This window comes from Echinops telfairi, unplaced genomic scaffold (genome assembly GCF_000313985.2).
Source record: "Echinops telfairi isolate 266 unplaced genomic scaffold, ASM31398v2 ScPeMD7_70;HRSCAF=299, whole genome shotgun sequence".
NCBI lineage: Eukaryota > Metazoa > Chordata > Mammalia > Afrosoricida > Tenrecidae > Echinops > Echinops telfairi.
Window position 1 is genome coordinate 40,011,607 of NW_022103968.1, and position 19,800 is coordinate 40,031,406.

A 19,800-nucleotide genomic window follows, 5' to 3' on the forward strand; every position below is an offset into this window, starting at 1 on the left:
AGTAATTAGCGAACGTCAAAGGCAGCAACTGGAATCCGTGAGCTACTCCTCTCGATACGCACTGGGCCTCTTTTATGAAGCTGGCTCGAAGATTGATGTCCCTTGGGCTGGGCAGTACATCACCAGTAATCCGTGCATATGCTTCATCTCCATTGATAATAAGAAGCGCAATATAGGTCAGTACCCCCATTATTTCCCTTAAATACAGTAACAATGGTGGCGGTAGATCGTGAAAAATGCTGTTTAATTGAGTGTTGCCATTCTGAAAGGAGCAAGCATTTAACTCCCAGCCACAAGGGATAAAACTTAATGTCACATTTGGCCAATAATGAAATACTCACAGTGAAACCAGCAGAGTTTTTCAGAAAATCATTTACCACATGGTTTGTATTACTGAGTTCCTGAAAACAGTGTTAGAAGGTTTAAGATTTCAAACTGGCCCACGTTCGACTTTAATATGGATCCCTCTGTATGTAGACGTGTCTCTTGTGATTCTTTTCTGTGCGGAGTTGGCTTCTTGTTTTATTATGGTTTAATAAATGCTGCTCTTTCTATTTCTCAGGCTAGAAATGAAAAGCAATTTTTTGCTGCTATGAAAAATTATCCACTTGTATATAATCTTGTTTAGATCTCATCTTGAATAATAAGCAAATTATCTTCAGATATCGTGCCATTAAAATGATAGGTAGATTTCTTTTGTCAGAGATTTCTTTACTAAAATGCGATAAAATTTGCACCAACATTTTGTTGAAGATAATTATGATACTGAGGTCTGAATTGCAAGGAAAGCATAACTCTGCTTTATACCAGGCATAAAGGTGAAAGTGTCATCGTATTGGACAGTTGTGGTAATCCCTGAGATACTCTTGTATGCGGAGTAAGCTATAATGATACAAAATGACTAAACGCGTGTAAGGAATTGTCATTTCAATTTTTATGGTGTTTTATGGGGCAGTGATGGTTTCATCAAACCATTAGTTAGAAGTCTTACTTGATAAAATCACTAACTGTTTCTTAACTTGCCAGAACTTCATAATGATAGAACTAGGTTGGAGTATGGTTTTTATATCAGAGCACATGATCTTAGGAAAATGTTTCTTTTATAACTTAAAACTCTCTAAGGGCTGGACTATTTATGTTAACATGATACCACATATATGTACAATCAGCAGTTCATGAAATGAGCTAACCATTATTTTTAACTCTATAAGTGCTTTGTTCTGAGAGAAGGAAAATAGTCTTCTCATAATATATGCCATGAATTAAACATTATATTTTGGATATTTTTTAGTAGATTTTTTATCTGTTAAAATGCATCTATCTGTCGATAACACACACACGAACACTTGCACACATGCACGCCTGAATCTAAACTTGTTTAAACGATAAGAACATTTGTTATATTACCTAAGACGAGATGGAGTGGCCTAGGATTGGTTGATTCGGGAACTGAGAAATATCTTCCAGGGCCCAAGGTTGCTGTTTTTCTCTGCTCTTCGCGATGTTGACATCATTCACAAAGAACTGGGGACAAGATGGCAATATGAATGGTCACATCTAGACCCAATGACAAACCGCCACAGTCCCTTTCTAAGAATCGGGCTGATCTGCCCAGAAGCTCCACCTCTGACTTTCCTTTGATCTCAGAGACCAGATGGGGATCGCTCCACCTGTCCTCAACCAATCACTACCCCTGGGTCAATTCTAACTCACAGCAAAACCCCGATCGGATTTCCAAAGCTCTGTAGGGGAGCAGATAGCTTCATCTTTCTCCTGCAGAACAACTGATGGTTTCAAACTGCTGACCCTGTGGGTTAGCAGCTTAGCACATAACCCACTAACTATGTCACCAGGGCTCCAACAGCATCACCAAGATACTTCTTAATCACTGAGGATAGAAAGATAGCTAATTGAAAAAAAAAGGAAAGCTGTCTCCCTGAAGAAAGAGGTGGGGAGTGGATACTGAGTTGACAACCAATAGTGCCGATTATCTTCATGTAGAATCACAACTTATGTGGGAAGCAATGTTCAAAAGAAGAACCATGCGCTGGATCAAGGGCAATGTAACCGAGAGGAATGCCTAAAACCCAAATGAAGGCAGAACATGATAGTGGGGCAAGAGGAAAGTAAAAAGAAATAGAGGAAAGAACTAGGAGGCAAAGGGTAGTCATAGAGAGGTAAATACAGGTATATAAAGATGTAAATATATTTATATATGACAAGGGGGAAATAGATCTATGTACATATACTTATAGGTTGAATATTAAGAAAACAGATGGACAGTGGGCCCCTGCACAAGTACTCCCCCAACACAAGAATACTTTGTTCTAACAATTTGGCAGTCTGAGATGCTCATCTGCCTGGCACGATCGCTAAAGACAATGGGTGCACAAGAAAATGTGGTGAAGAAAGCAGATGGTGCTTGGCTACCAAAAGATATAACACCTGAAGTCACTGAAGACAATGGGTGCACAAGCAAGTGTGGTAAAGAAAGCTGATGGTGCCCAGCTACCAAAAGATATAGCATCTTAAGCCTTAAAGACCTGAAGATAAACAAGCAGCCATCTAGCTGAGAGACAACAAGACCCACATGGAAGAAAGCACACCAGCCTACCACTACTTGATCACTGAGGACAAAGGGGGTGCATTAGCAAAAGTGGTGAAGAAAGCAGATGGTGCCCGGCTATCAAATGATACAGCATCTGGGGTCTTAAAGGCTTGAAGACAAACAGGCAGCCATCTAGCTAAGAAACAACAAAACCCACAAGGAAGAAGCACACCAGCCTATCCCGACAGGAATGCTGAAGACAAAGCGGGTACATAAGCAAATGCGGTGCAGAAAGCTGATGGTGCCAAGCTGTCAAATTACACAGAATCTGGGGTCCCACAAAAGATAAATAAGGGGCCATCTAACTGAGAAACAACAAAGCCCACATGGAAGAAGCACACCAGCCTGTAAGATGACAAGGTGGCAAAGGAGTCAGGTATTAAGCATCAAAGCCAAAAAAAAAAAATCATAACATTGTGAATGAGGGGGAGTGCAGAGTGGGGACCCAGGGCCCATCCGGGGGACATTGACATCCCCTTGCAGAAGGGCTGTGGGGAGGAGAGGAGCAAATCAGAGTGCAGTGTGGCAACGATGAAATATGCAGTTTTCCTCTAGTTCTTAAATGCTTCCCCCCCCCCCCACTACCATGATCCCAATTCTACCTTACATATCCGGCTGGACCGGAAGATGTACACTGGCACAGATAGGAACTGGAAATACAGTGAACCCAGGACAGATGAACCCCCCAGGACCAGTGGAGAAAGTGGTAATAGCGGGAGGGTGGAGGGAAGGTGAGGGAGAAAGGGGAACAGATGACAAGGTCTACATATGGCTTCCTCCCTGGGGGACGGACAGCGGAAAAGTGGGTGAGGGAGACGTTGGATGGGGTAAGATATGATAAAATAATAATAATTTATAAATTATCAAGGGTTCAGGTGGAGTGCGGAGCAGGGAGGGAGGGGGGAAAACGAGGAGCTGACACCAAGGGCTCAAGTGGAAAGTGGGTGCTATGAGAATGATGAAGTCAACATATGTACTAATGTGCTGGACACAAATGATGTATGTAAGGATTGTGATGAGTTGTATGAGCCCCTAATAAAATGAAAAAAGAAAACCATAAAAAAGAACCATGCATACTCAAAATTACCTGTGAAAAATCCCTTAAAACTGTGTAATATTTTAAAGAGTGACACATCAACTCTCAATATGTTCAGTAAACTGATTTCTTCTATGGTCAGTGGATTTTAGTTTCTTTGAGTAGGCCAGATTTTGAACTTGTTGGTTTGTATTTAGAGGTTGAAATGATATTTTCTATTATCAAAAGCATTTAGGGAGAAAAGAAATAGCAGTGCTGTATCTCCTAACAGATCACATCTCAGCATAAAATCAGAGGTATTAAAGTTAAAAAGAGTATAACAAAAATATCACTAAATTCTCACATTATCTGAAGTAATAGAATGACAAAATCTTTTTTTTAAAAAAATTAACAATGACAATTTTAAAGCTAGTGGGACACATGAATTGCAAGCCATGGTATTGCATCAGCCTGTGGTGGTGGTACTTCAGCTGGGAAGGAAATACCTGCTTTTACTTTGTCAGTTTTATGGAAAATTAATCTTGGATTATGAAGGTTTTAAATTATGTGAGGCCTCCAGTAATGATATCCCCTAACATAAAATCTAACTGCCTTGTGTTTAAATTATTTTTCTTTCTCTTGGGGGCAGGGTGCTAAGTATGTCTAGTGGAATTCTCATAGTAATATAAATGTCCACATAATGTTAACTTCACAGTGTTTTATTATATTGATACATAACTAGTCCAGTAAGAACTGTTTCTTTATGCTACTGGCATTACCCTGTTCCCAACTTTTCTTTGAGGCTTTTGATTGAAGCAAGAATTATTACTGTAATACACGCTTAAGTCAGGAATATTGTGTTCTGTCAACATAGGGTAGCAACAACATAGAAAAAGACTGGTCAGGTTGAGATCACAAAATACAGTCTGTTGTTAAGCCTGGAATCAAACCACAGGAAAAGGGATTAGTGGCTCAAACCAGACAAAAGTTCAAGGAGTAACCATTTGTCAGATGTCAGGATTAACAGAAAGCCACAACTAGAACCCAAGTTGTCTTTAGACAGAGGGGCACTACAAAACGTGCATTAGATCAAACTTCAAGTATCAAGAATTGTGGACATTTCCCACCAACTATATTTAGATTTATTTTTCCAAAATGTCTCCATGGAACGCTAATTTTCTTTCATACACTTTTTAGGAAGGGACTCTGTGATCAAATAAGTTTGTAAAATAATACAGACTTTAACCTATTTGGCAGAGTGGCATGGAACATTTCCCTTTAAAAGATATGCCTAAATGTTTTCAATTCATTTAACCTAGAATTTCCCAAAGGTATTAGCTCATGGAATATTTTATTTAGCCATTTCCTCCATGAACATCCCACACAAACAGTTCTCCGAAAGAAAACCTGGCTTTGATGTCACCTTTTGTGATTCACACCTGGGCAGAAATTGTAAGTCAGGTAAAGGGACAGAGGGCGCTCAGGTCCTGACGTCAGTAAGGAGATACCTGAAGTTGTTTAAGACACGGAAGGATCCTGGTTACAGAAGAACTCAAATCTTGGGTGAGATTTTCATGTGAGACAATTTTGGGGAAGATGAGGGCGTTGTCCATGCTGTGGGCCACTTATTTGAAAGGATTGATGAGATGGTCACAGCACGATTTGGACTCAGAACGACTTAGCTTCACGTTCTGACTCTGAGCCTGTTTAGTGTTGCGGTCTCGCATGGTCTTTGTATTTGAATGCTAGTGATTGTTCCAAATATATTCAGACATTTTAATTGCCTGAGCATGCCAGAAACGTATTTCTTGCTCATATAAACTTCAAACAGGTGTTTGGGAGAGAACTATAATGGTTAAAGTTGTATGCCAACTTGACTGGGGCCTGATCCTCAGGGGCTTGGCAGTTAAGTAATGATGTACTCACCCCAGGATATGATCTGATATGGTCAGTCAATCTGTGGTAAAGGGAATTACCCTGAGAGCTACCTCACTTGTTTTGAATCCCGTAGCATCTGGATCATCATCCATTACTTGCCGAATTGGGATTTGTTAGCTTCCACAACCAATAAGCCAGCATTTACCTGTCTGTCTTTGATTCCTCCGTGTCCACCCCTAAGTGAGTCAGGAGAAGCCTCCAGTCTCGCTGACTTATTTCTCTAGAGGATCCAGCCTGTGACAGTAACTTTCTTTAAAAGGTCATTCAGGGGCCCACATTCATTAATTTTGCCAGTGTTGTCAGGTAATTTGCAAAACCTCTGTATTCCTAGACATCCAACCCATGAATGGGAAAGAGAATGAGAACACTTTGCATGGCTTTAGGGCTAAGCCTGGAATAGCACACATCTCTCTGCTTATATTCGCTTGGATAGAACACGGGCATGTGGCTTATCTCTATGGGAGGAGAAATGGAAATGATTTCAGGGCTGAGTCCAAAGACAGCATAAAAGGATTCTATTTCCTAAGAAGACCTTGGACTTCTACCCCATCCCCCAAGATTTTAAATTTGGAGGCAGTCTTTTCTGAAGTCAGACTACCTGGATTCAACTCAAGTCTACCACTTAGCACTGTACTCTGTTGAGTAAATAACTTAAATTGTCTTTTTCGTCAAATGAAAGGGAAATAGCACCAACCTCAAAGGCTTATTGAGGATTAAATGGCTTATGCATACCAAGAGCTACACATGGCACTTAGCAAATAATAAGTTAGTGTCAAAGCAATTCCATAATACAATGATTAATTCATGTTTAATTTAAGTATTATGTTTTCCAAAATAATGAACATAAAACCTAATTTAGCAGCCCTCAGTTACTCGTGTAGGTAAGGATCAGGGCAGATTAAATTAGCAAATTTATAAGTAACCCTAACGATGATGGTCTGAATTTTAGCATCTTTGTTGTTTGCCATCTGGAAGAGTGTTAATGATTAGTAAAATAGCCAATAAGAAGCAGTCTGAATAGATGAATACAATCTGTAACTCTAGAAATGTGACGGCCAATAACCATAAATACATAGCTTTCAATGTATGATCAAGGGAAATAATTCCACACATCCTTTAAAAAAAGACCAAATAAATGAAACTTTTTATTGCATGAAATTTATTGTTGTAAGGAATTGATTGTGTGGATTTTTCAGTGACAAACATTAATGTGGCCGTTTTACCAAAAGATGCAGAACTGTTATTCCATCTGGCTGTTTATTACATCAACTCTTTATAAAAGCCAAAGGCATAGTATAATATCCTGTAAATAAGTAGGATGGGCCAGGGGCTGTAAATATAGTGATCTTGTGTTCATGTAGGAGAGTTCAGAATATTCCAAATAAGCATATAGCCTGGCAATGGACATCACAAACTGGACTTTAGGATGTGAACAAATTTTGGATTACTTGTCAATGAACTTGTGGTAAATGCAAGCCGGACAGGCTAAATATTATAAAGAAAAGGAGAAGCAGGTGAGGGGGAAGGGGAAGGAAAAGAATTAGAATCAGGAAAATCTGTCAGGTTCTTGGGTTAGCTTTTGTTGTCAAATCTTTGCCACAGAAATAAAGCTCTCTGATAAAACAGCCATCATCATCTTAAAACAGTAACAAGCAGTAACCAGATTACAGAATCCATGTCTTCTCTATAATAGACATAGTCATTTATAACTCAATTATGTAACTGATGATTTCCATGTAAATCTGTTAAGGCACTAAACAATAGTCAAATACTAATTGCAAATATCCACTTCATTATTACAATGCTACTATAGTACAGTGAACCCTCGTTTATCGCGGTTAATCGATTCTAGACCATATCGTGATAAATGAAATTCCACGAAGTAGGATTCCTTATTTGTAAATCAAATATTTTCGTAGTTAGAGCATAGAGGACATGAAAAAACACTCTTTAGTCACCATTACACTTGTATTACCCAATTTATTAAATGAAAAAGGGAAAATACAGTAAAACATTTGGGACGTTAATTATTTATTATATTATTTATGGCATCTAGTTTACAGTATTACATATTTCACATACAGTATTATTATACATAGTTCTTACAAATACTGTAATCAATAGCCTATGAAATGACTTAAGGGATGTACTCTACAGGTGGGTCGCCATCTTTTTCCTCTGAAGGAGCAGGTGTAGGCAGTGGGTGCTGTTACGCAAAAACCGCGATAGAGTGAAGCCGCGGAAGTCGAAGCGCGAAGTGGCGAGGGTTCACTGTATCTCATGTGATGGTAATATCAGATCTCAGGATGCTAGCTCAGGAACACACACACAGACACACACACTTCAACTCACTGCTATGAAGTCTATTGTGACACATAGCGATCCTATAGGACACAATATGAGGGGACACCCCCCACACACACACAAAAAAGAAAAAATTTCCATTGGGCGGAGCTTTCATAGTACACATTTTTCCTACTAGACAAGCATCGAGCAATTTGCTGAGTTAGTGCACCCAGTGGCATTACCTGGGAAGGTTCTCTCTGGTCACAGTGAATTTTTTCGTAAAAGCTTTTTCACTTGAACCTCGTTTTTTTGTGATGGCATGCAGCTGTGGAATTTTGTTTCTTGCTCAGGAAAAATGCTTCAGAAACTGTTGTGATGTTGAATACAGCTTCCAAGGACAGCGCTATGGGAAAAACTCAAGTGTATGAGTGGTATTCTCATTTCAAAAAAGGTGAAATGTTGATTGATGACAAACCTCATTCTGGACATCCATCCACTTCCCGAATGGATGAAAATGTCCACAAAAATCCATGCACTTGTTGAAGACCAACAACAGACCATGGAAGAGATGGGGAAGTTATCTGGACTATCTTGGAACTTGGTTCATTGAATTTTAACACAAGATTTGGGAATGAGAGGGGTTGCTATGACATTTCCTAGTTAGTCAGGTTCTGACTAACTAGGAAAAAGAACAATAAGTAGGAAAATGCCATGCTTTGAAAGAACAAATCCTGAGTGACCCAGACTTTTTCCCCAAGTTCCTAACCAGTGACAAGACATGGTACTCTTCTTACAACCCCAAAAGCAAACATCAGTCAAGCCAGTGGCAGATGCCATCATCACCTCGCTCCCCAAAAACTCATCAAATAAAATCAAAGATCAAAACAATGCTCATTTGTTTAGTTTAGTTTTTTTGATGTGAGAGAAATAGTGCAATTGGAGTTTGTTCCACCAGGTCAGACTGCTAATCAAGCTTTTTTTGGTAAGATGTTCTGAAAAGATTGCGTAATAGTGTGCCACAAAAAAGGCCTGATTTGTGGCAGACTGGGGACCATTTCTACCACCATGACAATGCACCTGCTCATGCAGCCATCTCATTGTGCCATTTTTTGGCAAAAAGCAGCCTTGCCTCTCTTGCACCACACACCTTACTCCCCTGAGCTCGCTCCTTTCAAGGACAGCGATTTGAAGACATGAAAGGACATGATTTGAAGACATAGAAGAGCTGATGCAAAAAACAAAGGTGGTGCTGTCAGCCATCCAAACAGATGGGTTTGAAAAATGTTTCCAAGAATGGAAGATTTGGCAAATGTATTAAGTGTAATGGAAAGTACTTTGAAGGTAATAAAATTGTTTTGTGAAGAAAAATTTAAATACATAGCTTTGAAATTTAAATACATAGCTTTGAAAACAATTCTGGTTTTTGAGGGAGTACCCCCTTGTCGACCGGCCCCTGTGGGTGTCCAAGATGACAGGAGTAGAAAGCCTTGCCTTTCTTCCTCAGAGCAGCTTCTGGTTTCAAACCGCTGGTCTTGCAGTTAGCAGCCAAATCTTAACTACTAATGTATATGTACATATGGATAAATAACTCATTGTCATCTAAATTAACAGGCACACCTTATAAAGTAGACCACTCTGATTTCACATAATATTTTCCACTTTCCAAAGCAAAATCAGATGTTCATTAGAGAATGAACTAACTCAGCCCATGTTGTGCACAGCAAGTAAAAACCAGCACAGGCCCCTTTCTGTTTAAGATTTCCTTATCAGGTTATCCACAATGACAATGATTTACATCCAAGATAACACTAATCCTTCCACTTTCCAAATAAGTTAATTCAGTATGAAATTCAGTGCCAGAGATAGAGGAAAAGAATAAAAGCAGCTAACTGCATTTAAAAAAATACTTTAAATATACTCTATGGAGCATATTATTGGGGGAAAGTATATATTGAAGTTTCTTTCAATAAAATTGATCGTCCAAATACTTAATTTATGCCTTCCATTCTCAATGCACTCAAGTGAATGAATATCCTTTGAGTATGTGTTCCATATCAGGCTGAGCCAGGTGGGTCAATAGCTCTTGCCCTTGTGGAACAGTAAGTTTCATGAATTTACTAAAAGGAGAAATTTTGAAGAAAATTTAGTTAGGACCATGAGACTAGTGGATAATCTATTGGAATCAAGTAAGAGTTCTCATGACTATAAAGAGATGCATTGATCTTGTCAACTGTTAAACTTGCAGGTCCTTGTTCTACTCTATTAGCCAATTGAGTAAAAGACACAGATTTGATTGTGCAGACAAGGAGACACGTGGGTCTCCTAACCAAAATGCCACAAGATCCCCAAATTAGAAGCACCAGGGTCCTTCATCCTTCCTGCCTTCCCATCCCCCTCCTCACCCTCGCATAGCCCTCCCCATAAACAGAGGCCTGTTTGGTGAGTATTTGTGAATGCTATATGTGTATTACTGTTACTTTGGTTTTATGTGTGGTTTGGTAGGACCTAGTGGTTTATTTTTTGAGCTGAGAACCTTCGATTGTTTTCCCGCCATCTAAATCAATGGTTGTTACTTCTTCACTTTATATAGTTTCACCATGAGAAGTTTCACAGGAATGCTCTGCTTCAGGACAGTGGGGAAACAGTATGCCGTGTTGGGGAGAAGCACAGCCAGAACGCCCTTTAGACGAGAGGGTGGAAAGACTCGTCTCACTTACTGTCTGACTTGCATGTTCTAGGGAGTGACCAGTCCCTGGGGAAGGGCACAGTGCTTGGCAGAGTTGAATGTCAGGGAAACAGGGAGACCCTCCTCAAGATGGGCTAGCACAATGGCCGCAACAATGGACCCAGACGGAGCAACACGTTGTGAGGCTGGCATAAGACTTGGCAATGTTTTGTTGTGTTAAACATAGGATTGCAAAGGTGCTTGTCACAACGGATGGATGGATGGATTGTGATAAATGTTGTATGAGCCCCCAGTAAAATTATTTTTAAAAGAACAAGCTAAGATTGCTCACTAGTACAGCACACATAGAACCCCTCTAATTAAAAGATGTCTATGACGATATTTTGAGAATTTAAAAGACTATTTAAGACCTTTTGTCTACATGAATCTAATAATCTCCTTTCATTAGGAGAAGAAATGAAAGATGGAGCCTACAGGACACTTAATCCATACATAAACCAGGAGCTTTAGTATAGTCTATTATTTAACTTTCTCTTGCGGCTGTTAAACACTCGGTAGATGCTAATAAGTCATGAAATTCCCAAGAATTAGTGAGCAGAAGAGTAAAGAAAATCTGGCATCTACAATGCCTTTTCAATGGCTATAAACAATTCCACATTACAGTTGTATACAGCAGCCACACTGAGAAGTACATCTTAAACTTTAAATACCCTTAGTCTCTTTTTGTGTCAGCCAACATTGCAAGCTCATGTTCTGCCTGCCTGCCTCTCTGAGAGCTGTGTTTTCCCGAAACCCGTGACTCTCAGATGGAGATTTACAAAAAATGACCTTCAGGTTGGCTAAGAATCAGTCCAGAACATTAGAGTCAGATATGTTGGGGACTGAGTGTAGTTCTATCCAAACTTCAGCGGGGCAAGCGTCAGAAAAGGACTCAAGATGATGGCTTATGATGACAAAAATGTATGAGTCTGAAATGCACAGGCCACAGACGCGAGCAATGGAAGCTGCCATTGCGGTTGCCACTTTGGAACAGAAGTTGAGGAGAAGCGCCCTCTGTCTGTTGGCTTTGTGGGGAAGGACATGGACATGCAGAGCAAGGTGGGAAGTAGCAATGCCACTATCCAATTGATTGCCTCATCACAAAGGGCAAGTGACGAGGTGTGTGGCTATTCTCCAAAACAAACTGCAGTATTAAATGTAATAGCAGCTAATTTTTGCTATTTATAATTACAATCCTTTTAATGGGATGGTTCTTTTGTCTGCTAAGTACCTAAAGGAGATTAGGCACCAGTTAGGGAGTGGGAGTAAGGAAAGCTGAATTGATTTGCTTAATTGAGGAGAAAATCTCAGACAATGGGAGGGAAGGAGCAGAGAAGTAGGGGAAGAAGGGTAAAGGAAGAGAAAGCTGAATCGTGAGAAGCTGTGGCTTAACGGGGGCTGGGGGGGGTTGGGGGAGGAGCTACTATAAAGGTTTTTAATTTCTGTGGTGTTACTTTGTTGACCACTGGCTACTTGTAAAACGTCAATATCGCTTTGTTAAGAGTAATAGGTTTTTATATCCCTGGCTGGTTTTTAGTAGGATATTGGGTTATAAATCAAAGAAAGTGAGATGGAGCTCACATTTGGCCTAACACCAGATCAGAGATGAAGAGAAAGCACCTCTGTGCTGGCGGAGAATGGCATTTTGATATAAGCAGGAGTTCTGAGTGATAACATTATGATACTCCTGCTATTCCAGGGACATCATGGGGAGGACTCACTGTCATTCCCACAACAACCACAGGAGGCAGGTTCTGAATTTCAGTTCGGGTCACATCATTTCAATTCATTTATTTATCTATTATACTGTAGATAGGTGGAAGTTTACAGAGCAAATTCAGTTTTCAATCATTTATACACATTTGATTTCATAACCCGTTGCATTTCCCACAGTGTAACAACAGCACTCTTCCCACTTCCTCCCTAGGTTCCCTATTTCCATTTATCCTCTTCGCCACACTTTGCTGCCTTCTGAGCTTTGTTTGGGGGCAAATGTAGTCCTTTCTCATTCTAGCTTTGTCTGTTATTTGGCTACAAGGTTAGCCCTAGGAAGGGCTCAGATCTAGGTTTGAAGGGAGTCCAGGATGAACAGTTTTTTACTATGTGTATGGGAGCATCCACCAACCTCTTAAGCCGGTCAGGATGGTCTTTTTACATAGTTTCCCCCAGTCTGTCCAGGATGTTCTGTGGTCTTGATCAGTGAGGTCAGCAGTCATAACCTTGCAATATCTAAGTCTTCTGTTCTCAGGGTAGTGGAGACTGGGGTTCAGTCAGTTCATTAGTCCTTTGTACTAATTGTTTCCTTGAGTCTTTGATTGCCACACTCTTCTTTCCTCTCCCCACAGGGAGACCAACAGTGGTATCCACTTTCAGTTTTCAAGAGTCTAGTCACTACTCACGAAAGTAAGAGGTAGAATATTGTCTTTTTGGACTATCTTATATGGACAATAGTTTAACTTCCCTTAAGACTGTGGTCTTACGCTACCATGCCAATGACTCATCCTTTTAAGGTGTTTCATTATGGCTAAGATGTTTTCATACCTTTACCCTGTTTATTTTACATAAGCAAAATGCATGGATACATTTATAGTACACACAAATACACATGTAAAATATCCTTATCAAAGCATATATATACCTATAGGTATAGTGCTTTTTGCCTACCCATACCTATTCAGCGTGCATATCTGCCCATATACCCACTTGTAGATTATTGTTTGTTATAACTATTACTGCATGGGTGTGGTGGTCAGTATTTACCTTTGATGTCTGTAACTCTCATGCATCTCTCAGCTCTTCCTTTGTCTCAAGGATATTGTGCTAATTTCCCTCTTATTGAATCTTGCCTTTCTCTTCTCCCACATTAATAACTATTTACTCCCTAGTTAGTAATGTAGCCACGCTTCCTCCCTGGTAACTATCAAAGACTGTTTCTTTTCTTGACTTTTTATAATAGTGGTCTCATATAATATTTGTCTTTTTGTAGTTGACTTATTTCACTCAGCATAATGTCCTATAATGTCCCTGAAATTAGGGAACCACAGATATCACCCCATAAAGGTCATCATGTATAATTATTTACTACAAAGAAAAACAGAGAGACTAAATGGCATAGTGACATAAAAGTCTAAAATGGAGAGTGATCTCAAGTTAGTATATATCACTTGTAAGGTGCTATCAAGATTAAACAGACTTTTAAACTTCCAAAAGAAAAAAAAAATCATAAGGACCCAGTAAACACAAAACTCATCAGCAGCAAATAAAATGAAAACAAAATGAATTCCACTGAAAAATAATCAGAATAAAGAAAGTATGACATACATAGAATACCTGTTGATAATTACACTGGCCACGAAGGGATCAAATGCAGCCAGGCAGACACACTGCATGGCAGAAGGATTAAGAAAACGGTCACTTCATTTTGCTGCCTATAAGACTCACTTTAGACACAAGATGAAATAAACCAAAAGAGCAAAGGATTGAAAAGAATGTATAAAGCAAAGGGTAACCAAAAAAGAAGAGGAGCAGACATAGTAGTTTCTGGTACAATAGGCTTCAAGGCAAACATGAGCATAAGGGACAAGGAATGGCATTATGCAATGTGCTTAAAAGGTCCACTGAGAAAGATTATATAGCCATAACGAATATCTATACATTCAGCGAAAGAGCGCCCAAGTACATTAATCAAACATTAACAGAATTGAAAAGAGAAGTAGATAACTCCACAATAATATTATAACACTTTAACCCACTACTTTTGGTGGACAGGATAGCTAGAAAGAAACTCAGCAAAAGATACAGAAGATATTAACACAGTCAACCAACTTGAACTCATAAACAGATACCGAACTCTGCACTCCACAAACATACTTTACATATTCTTTTCCAGTTCACATGGAACCTTCTCCACAATCGGCCATATGTTCAGCCCCAAAGCAGCCTCAATACATTTAGAAATACAAAGCATTTTCTTGGATCACAATGCTGTAAAATTAGAAATCACTAACAGGAAGAAAAAGGAGATAAATACAGGAAAACTGAATAACATTCTGCTTAAAAACTAGTGGGTTATAGAAGAACTAAAAAGTGAAACAAAAAAAATCCAAGAATCAAGTCAGACTAAAAACGCAACATATCGAAAGCTTTGGGACACAATAAAAACAGTGCTCAGAGGTCAACGTATTGCATTAAATGCACACAGAAAAAGAGAAGAAAGAACTAAAATCAAAGCCTTAATCCAACAACTTCAACAGTTAGAAAAACATGAGAAAAGGTAAAAATAAAAAAGCTTAGTGTCACCAGAATAAAGACAATAATAAAGATTAGAGTAGGAATGAATGGGACAGAAAAACAATAGGATAAATAAGACTGTAGAGTTGTATTTTGTTATTTTACTTTAAGTGTACTGAAGGTGTTTAGGAGGCTTTCTTAAGGTCACCTAGTAGTGAGGAGTGGCCACTTCCGTGATGTGGTCCCTGTAGTAACAGCCTGTAGAACCAGTAGCTCTACAGTCAGTGTTGGGGCCATAAGAACATCTGGATGAAGGCCCAGAAAGTACTGCTACTGACCTAAGTGAGAAAAAAGAAGAGCTTGGGAGATGAGGTAAGCACGGTCTGGGTTATACTTACTTGCCAGGGTTCTGCTGTCCTATTCCATCAAGATCGGTGAGGCGTTTTTTTGGAGGCTTAGGGTGAAATGAGCACGGTGGCTTCCTTAGGTTGCGTCCTTGGCAAAAACTTAAAGTATGCTGCCCACAGAGCAAACTTCACACCTGTTTGGGGAACCTTATTTTGAATCAAGACGGGATGTCTCATCCTCTGATTGTCCAATAAAAAACGCTCATCTTGTTCCTATAATACCTGCGACCACTTCATTCTGCTGAGAGAAATGGAAATTGGGAAAGGGCTGTCTGTGAGGGACTGAGCTATTTTGAAGGAGCTTGACATCAAGTCCTGCCTGCAGTCTGAAGTGAAGCTGTCAACACTCTGTGTTGTAAGCCAGGGCTCAAAATGATGTGCTCTGCTCTGCTTCCCAGACAAGTACCTGTTTTCCATCATTGAGGAGCCATCTGAAAACCTGTGCAAGTTGAAAACGGTGTTGCGAGACTGCTTCAGTCTCAGGCCGCCTGTGAGCCTCGGGACCTGGGAGACTGCAAAGGCTCATTGAGCAGATGAGAGCGTGAGAAGTCTTCACGCAGATCCATTTCTTTCTTTCTGGAACATAACAATACTATCACAAAGAGCACCATTCTTTGGCTTACAGTTCCCTTAGGAAAGATGCTACCACTTTTCTTACTGTCAAAAATCCCTCCTCAGATCAAAGAAAATGTCTCTTGTACTAAAGAATTAATATATCCTGTCTGAAAAGCTTTCCCCCAAATTAGCAGCTCTGTGCTTTCACCAGAGAATATTCCTCTACCTGTCTGCATCAGCTAATGCCTTTCATCTTGACCAAGATTGCAAATAAGAGATAGACATCAGCATTATGGTTTAATAGGTATAATTTTGGTACTCAATTAATAGTTGCTAAGCCAATTGTTCTTTTACTGCTGCGAATTGGGCTTCTGATCCTGAAACTATTGAAAATAAGACTTCAGCTGCTGATGTTAGGTTCGATCCAGTTGGTTCTGACTGAGTGACCCTCTGTACAACCGAAAAAACCACTGCTCGGTCCCACATCGTTCTCACGCTTGCTGTTATGTTTGAGCTCATTTCTGCAGCCACGGTGTCTATCTATCTTGTTGAAGGATTTTCTCTTACGTACTGTCCCGCTACTTCACCAAGCCTAATGTTCTTTTGCAGGGCCTGGACTCTCCTGAAAACATGTCCAAAGTTTTTGAAGTGAAACCTCACTATCCTCGCGTCTAGGGAAGGGTCTGGCCAGACTTCTTCCCGGGGAAGATAGATGTGTGTTCTTCTGGCAGTCGTTGGTACTTTCAGTGTTCTCTGCCAGCCCCATAATTCAAATTAATCAAGTGTTGGTGGTCTTCCTTATTCAGTGTCCAACTTTCCACATGCTTGTGTGGAAATTGAAAAATGCCATGATTTGGATCAGGTACACCTGAGGCCTCAAAGTGGCCTTTTTCCTCTTCAGCAGTTGAAAGAGGTCTGTGCAACACCTTTACCCCTTGCAGTGCTCCATTTGAGTCCTTGACTATGGCTTCCACGAGCATTAATTGTGGATCCAAGCAAGATTACATCCTTGACAATATCAGTCGTCATTTCTTATGATGCCGTGTGTTGGTCCAGTTCTGAGGGTTTGGGTTTTATTTTCATTGTTAGCATTCATAGCCAAGGCTGCAATCCTTGATCTTCATCAGCAAGTGCTTCAAGTCCTCCTCACTTTCAACAAGCAAGGTTGTGTCGTCTGCATGTTCAGGTGGTTAAGCGTTCCTCCACTCTTGAGATCACTCTCTTCTTCATGTAGTTTCTCTGTTTATTTGTAGAGAATTAACGACGATGATGCGCGTCTTTGACGTGTGGCTTCTTTCTCTGATCTGAAACAACACAGTAGCCACTTTTCGAAGGATCATCCCTCGGTCCGCGTACACGTTCCAAGGGCACAATGAAGTGTTCTGGAATTCCTGTTCATCTCAAGGACACCCCTAGTCTGTTATGGTCCACGCATTCGAATAACTGCATATTATGTGCATATTCTCTGCCTTCAGAACAAGATACATGTGATCTCAGCAATGATATTCCTTGTTCTATGTCATCTTCCAAATCCAGCGTGAATGTCTGGCAGCTCTGTGTCAATATACTGCTGCAACCGTTGTTGAATGATCGTCAGCCAAATTTTACTTGCCTGTGACATTAATGATAATGTGTGACAATTTCCAAATTCTGCGTGTTAGCTTTCTTTGATGTAGGTATAAAAGTGGATCTCTTTCAGTCAATTGGCTAGCAACTGTCTTCAAAATTTCTTGGCATAGGTGAGTGAGTGCTTCCAGTGCTTGATCAGCTTGCTGAAATATTTCAACTGGTATTCCATAAATACCTGGAATTTTGCTTTTCATTAATGCCTTCATTACAGCTTGGATTTCTTCCTTCAGTACTACTTGTTCTTGATCATTTACTGCCTCTCAAAATGATTGAATATCCACTAGCTCTTTTTGCTCAGTGAATCTGTATATTCCTTCTATCAGCACTGATGCCTCCTGCATCGTTTCATATTTTACCCATAGAACCTTTTATGTTGCAACTTGAGGCTTGAATTTTTTCTTTAGTTCTTTCAGTTTAAGATAGAATTCTCTTCCTTTTTTGCTTTATAACTCAAGTCTTTGCACATTTCATTATAATGTATAAAATTTGTCTCCTCTAGCAGGCTTTTGAAATTTTCCGTACAGCTCTTTCATTTCATATTTCTTTTCATTTGCTTTAGCTATTCTGTGATTAAGAGCAAGCTTCAGAGTCTTTTCTAATCTCAACTTTGATCTTTTTTTCCTTTTCTGTCTTTTGTAATGATTTCTGGCTGCCTTCTTGTATGATGTTTCGATGTCATCCTACAGCTCTTCTGGTCTTCTGTGGTTCATGTTCTGTGAATCAAATCTATACTTGAGATATTCTCAGGGTCTGAGGATTTACTCAAGGTGATATTTTCCCTCATAGACTTGTTTAAATTTTCGTCAGCTTCGACTTGAACTTATACATGAACAATTGCCGTTCTGTTCCACATTCGGCCTCACTTTGACAGCTGATAGTGAGCATCTGCAAGGCTTCTTCACACACATGTAGCCAATTTGATACTTGCATCTTCCATCTGGCGTGATCCGCATGCATAGTCGCCTTTTGTGTTGTGGAAAAACAAGTATTTGAGATAGAAAAGTTGTTAGTATTACAAAATTCTATCATGTCATCTCCATTTCCATCAAAACTACATTTTCCAATTACTATTCCTTCCTTTTTGTTTCCAACTTTTGAATTCCAATCACCAATATTTGTCAATGCATTTTGAATGCATGTTTGATCAATTTCAGACTGGAGAATTTTGTATAATTTGTCAATTTATTTCATCCCTAGCTTTACTGATTGGTGTGTAAATTTGAATAATAGTTGTATTGATTGGATTTCCTGCATGCACACAGATATTACCTTATCATAGCATTGTACTTCACAAACAAACAAACTCACTGCCATCAAGTCAGTGCTGACTCACGGCGACACCCTGTGGGTTTCCTAAACTGTAACTCTTTATGGGAGTAGAAAGCCTAGTCTTTCTCCCCCGGAGTGGCTGGTGGTTTGGAACCGCCAACTGCGCAGATTGCATCCTAACTTGTAACCTCTGCAGCTGAGGGCGCCTGTACTTCAAAACAGATCTTGAGATGTCCTGTTCAATAAGGAACGTGATGCCATTCCTCTTGCCTGTGCCATTCCTCGCAGAGTGAAGTATGCTCCTCTCATTCGAGATGGGAAATACCACTCTATTTCAGCTCATGACTGCCTAGCATCTTGATCTTTGCGTGTTCCATTTCATTTCTGACGACATCCAGTTTTCTTAGATTTATATTTCATCTATTTCAAGTCCTTATTAGTAATCAATGTTTGCAGCTGTCACTTTCCTCACGCTGAGCCGTGCCTCATCAGCCAATGATGGTCCTTATGATCGACTCTACTTTGAGAAGGCAACTCCTTCTCAGTCATATTTGCGCACTTTCCAACTTTGAGGGACTTGTCTTCTAGCACTGTTTCTGACCATGTTCTGCTGATGTTCATGAGATTTTCAGTCTATGACGATGCTCCAGTGCTGTTCATAAGAATGTCCAAGGCTAATTCCTCAGAAGTGGGCAGCCTGCTCCTTCTTCATATTCTGTTCTTAATCGGAAAGTTCTGCTGAAACCTGTTCGCTTTGGGTGACCCTGCTTGTATTTGAAGTGCCAGTGACGTAGCTTCCAGCGTCACACAACCTGCAAGCCACCACAGGAGAACAAACTGACAGACAAGTGGTGGAATACTTCAGCACTGGTCACCTATTTAGCAGACAAGGGAACGTATCGCCAGCAAAGTATTCATTCCTCAGACAATCTGTCTCTGTTGCCGGTGCCCTTGAAATCATATAAAATGAATGAGCTCTCTCTTTAATTCTGAATCTGGAACCCATTGAAAAGCATATGTGAGTCCTTAGTGATTAAAACAATGAGAAGTCTTTTTTTTTAATCATTTTATTAGGGGCTCATACAACTCTTATCACAATCCATACACACATCAATTGTGTAAAGCACATTTGTACATT

General features: G+C 39.9%; 1 protein-coding gene across 2 annotated transcripts in view; it reads left to right on the forward strand.

Moving 5' to 3' along the window:
• Nucleotides 1-19,800, forward strand: part of RNLS (renalase, FAD dependent amine oxidase) — a 388,763-nt gene that overhangs the window by 294,926 nt on the left and 74,037 nt on the right. For both annotated transcript variants that reach the window (XM_004701363.2, XM_045291539.1), the window contains exon 5: nt 3-176. In XM_004701363.2, the coding sequence (XP_004701420.1) occupies nt 3-176 (174 nt within the window). The remainder of the gene's footprint in view (nt 1-2; nt 177-19,800) is intronic.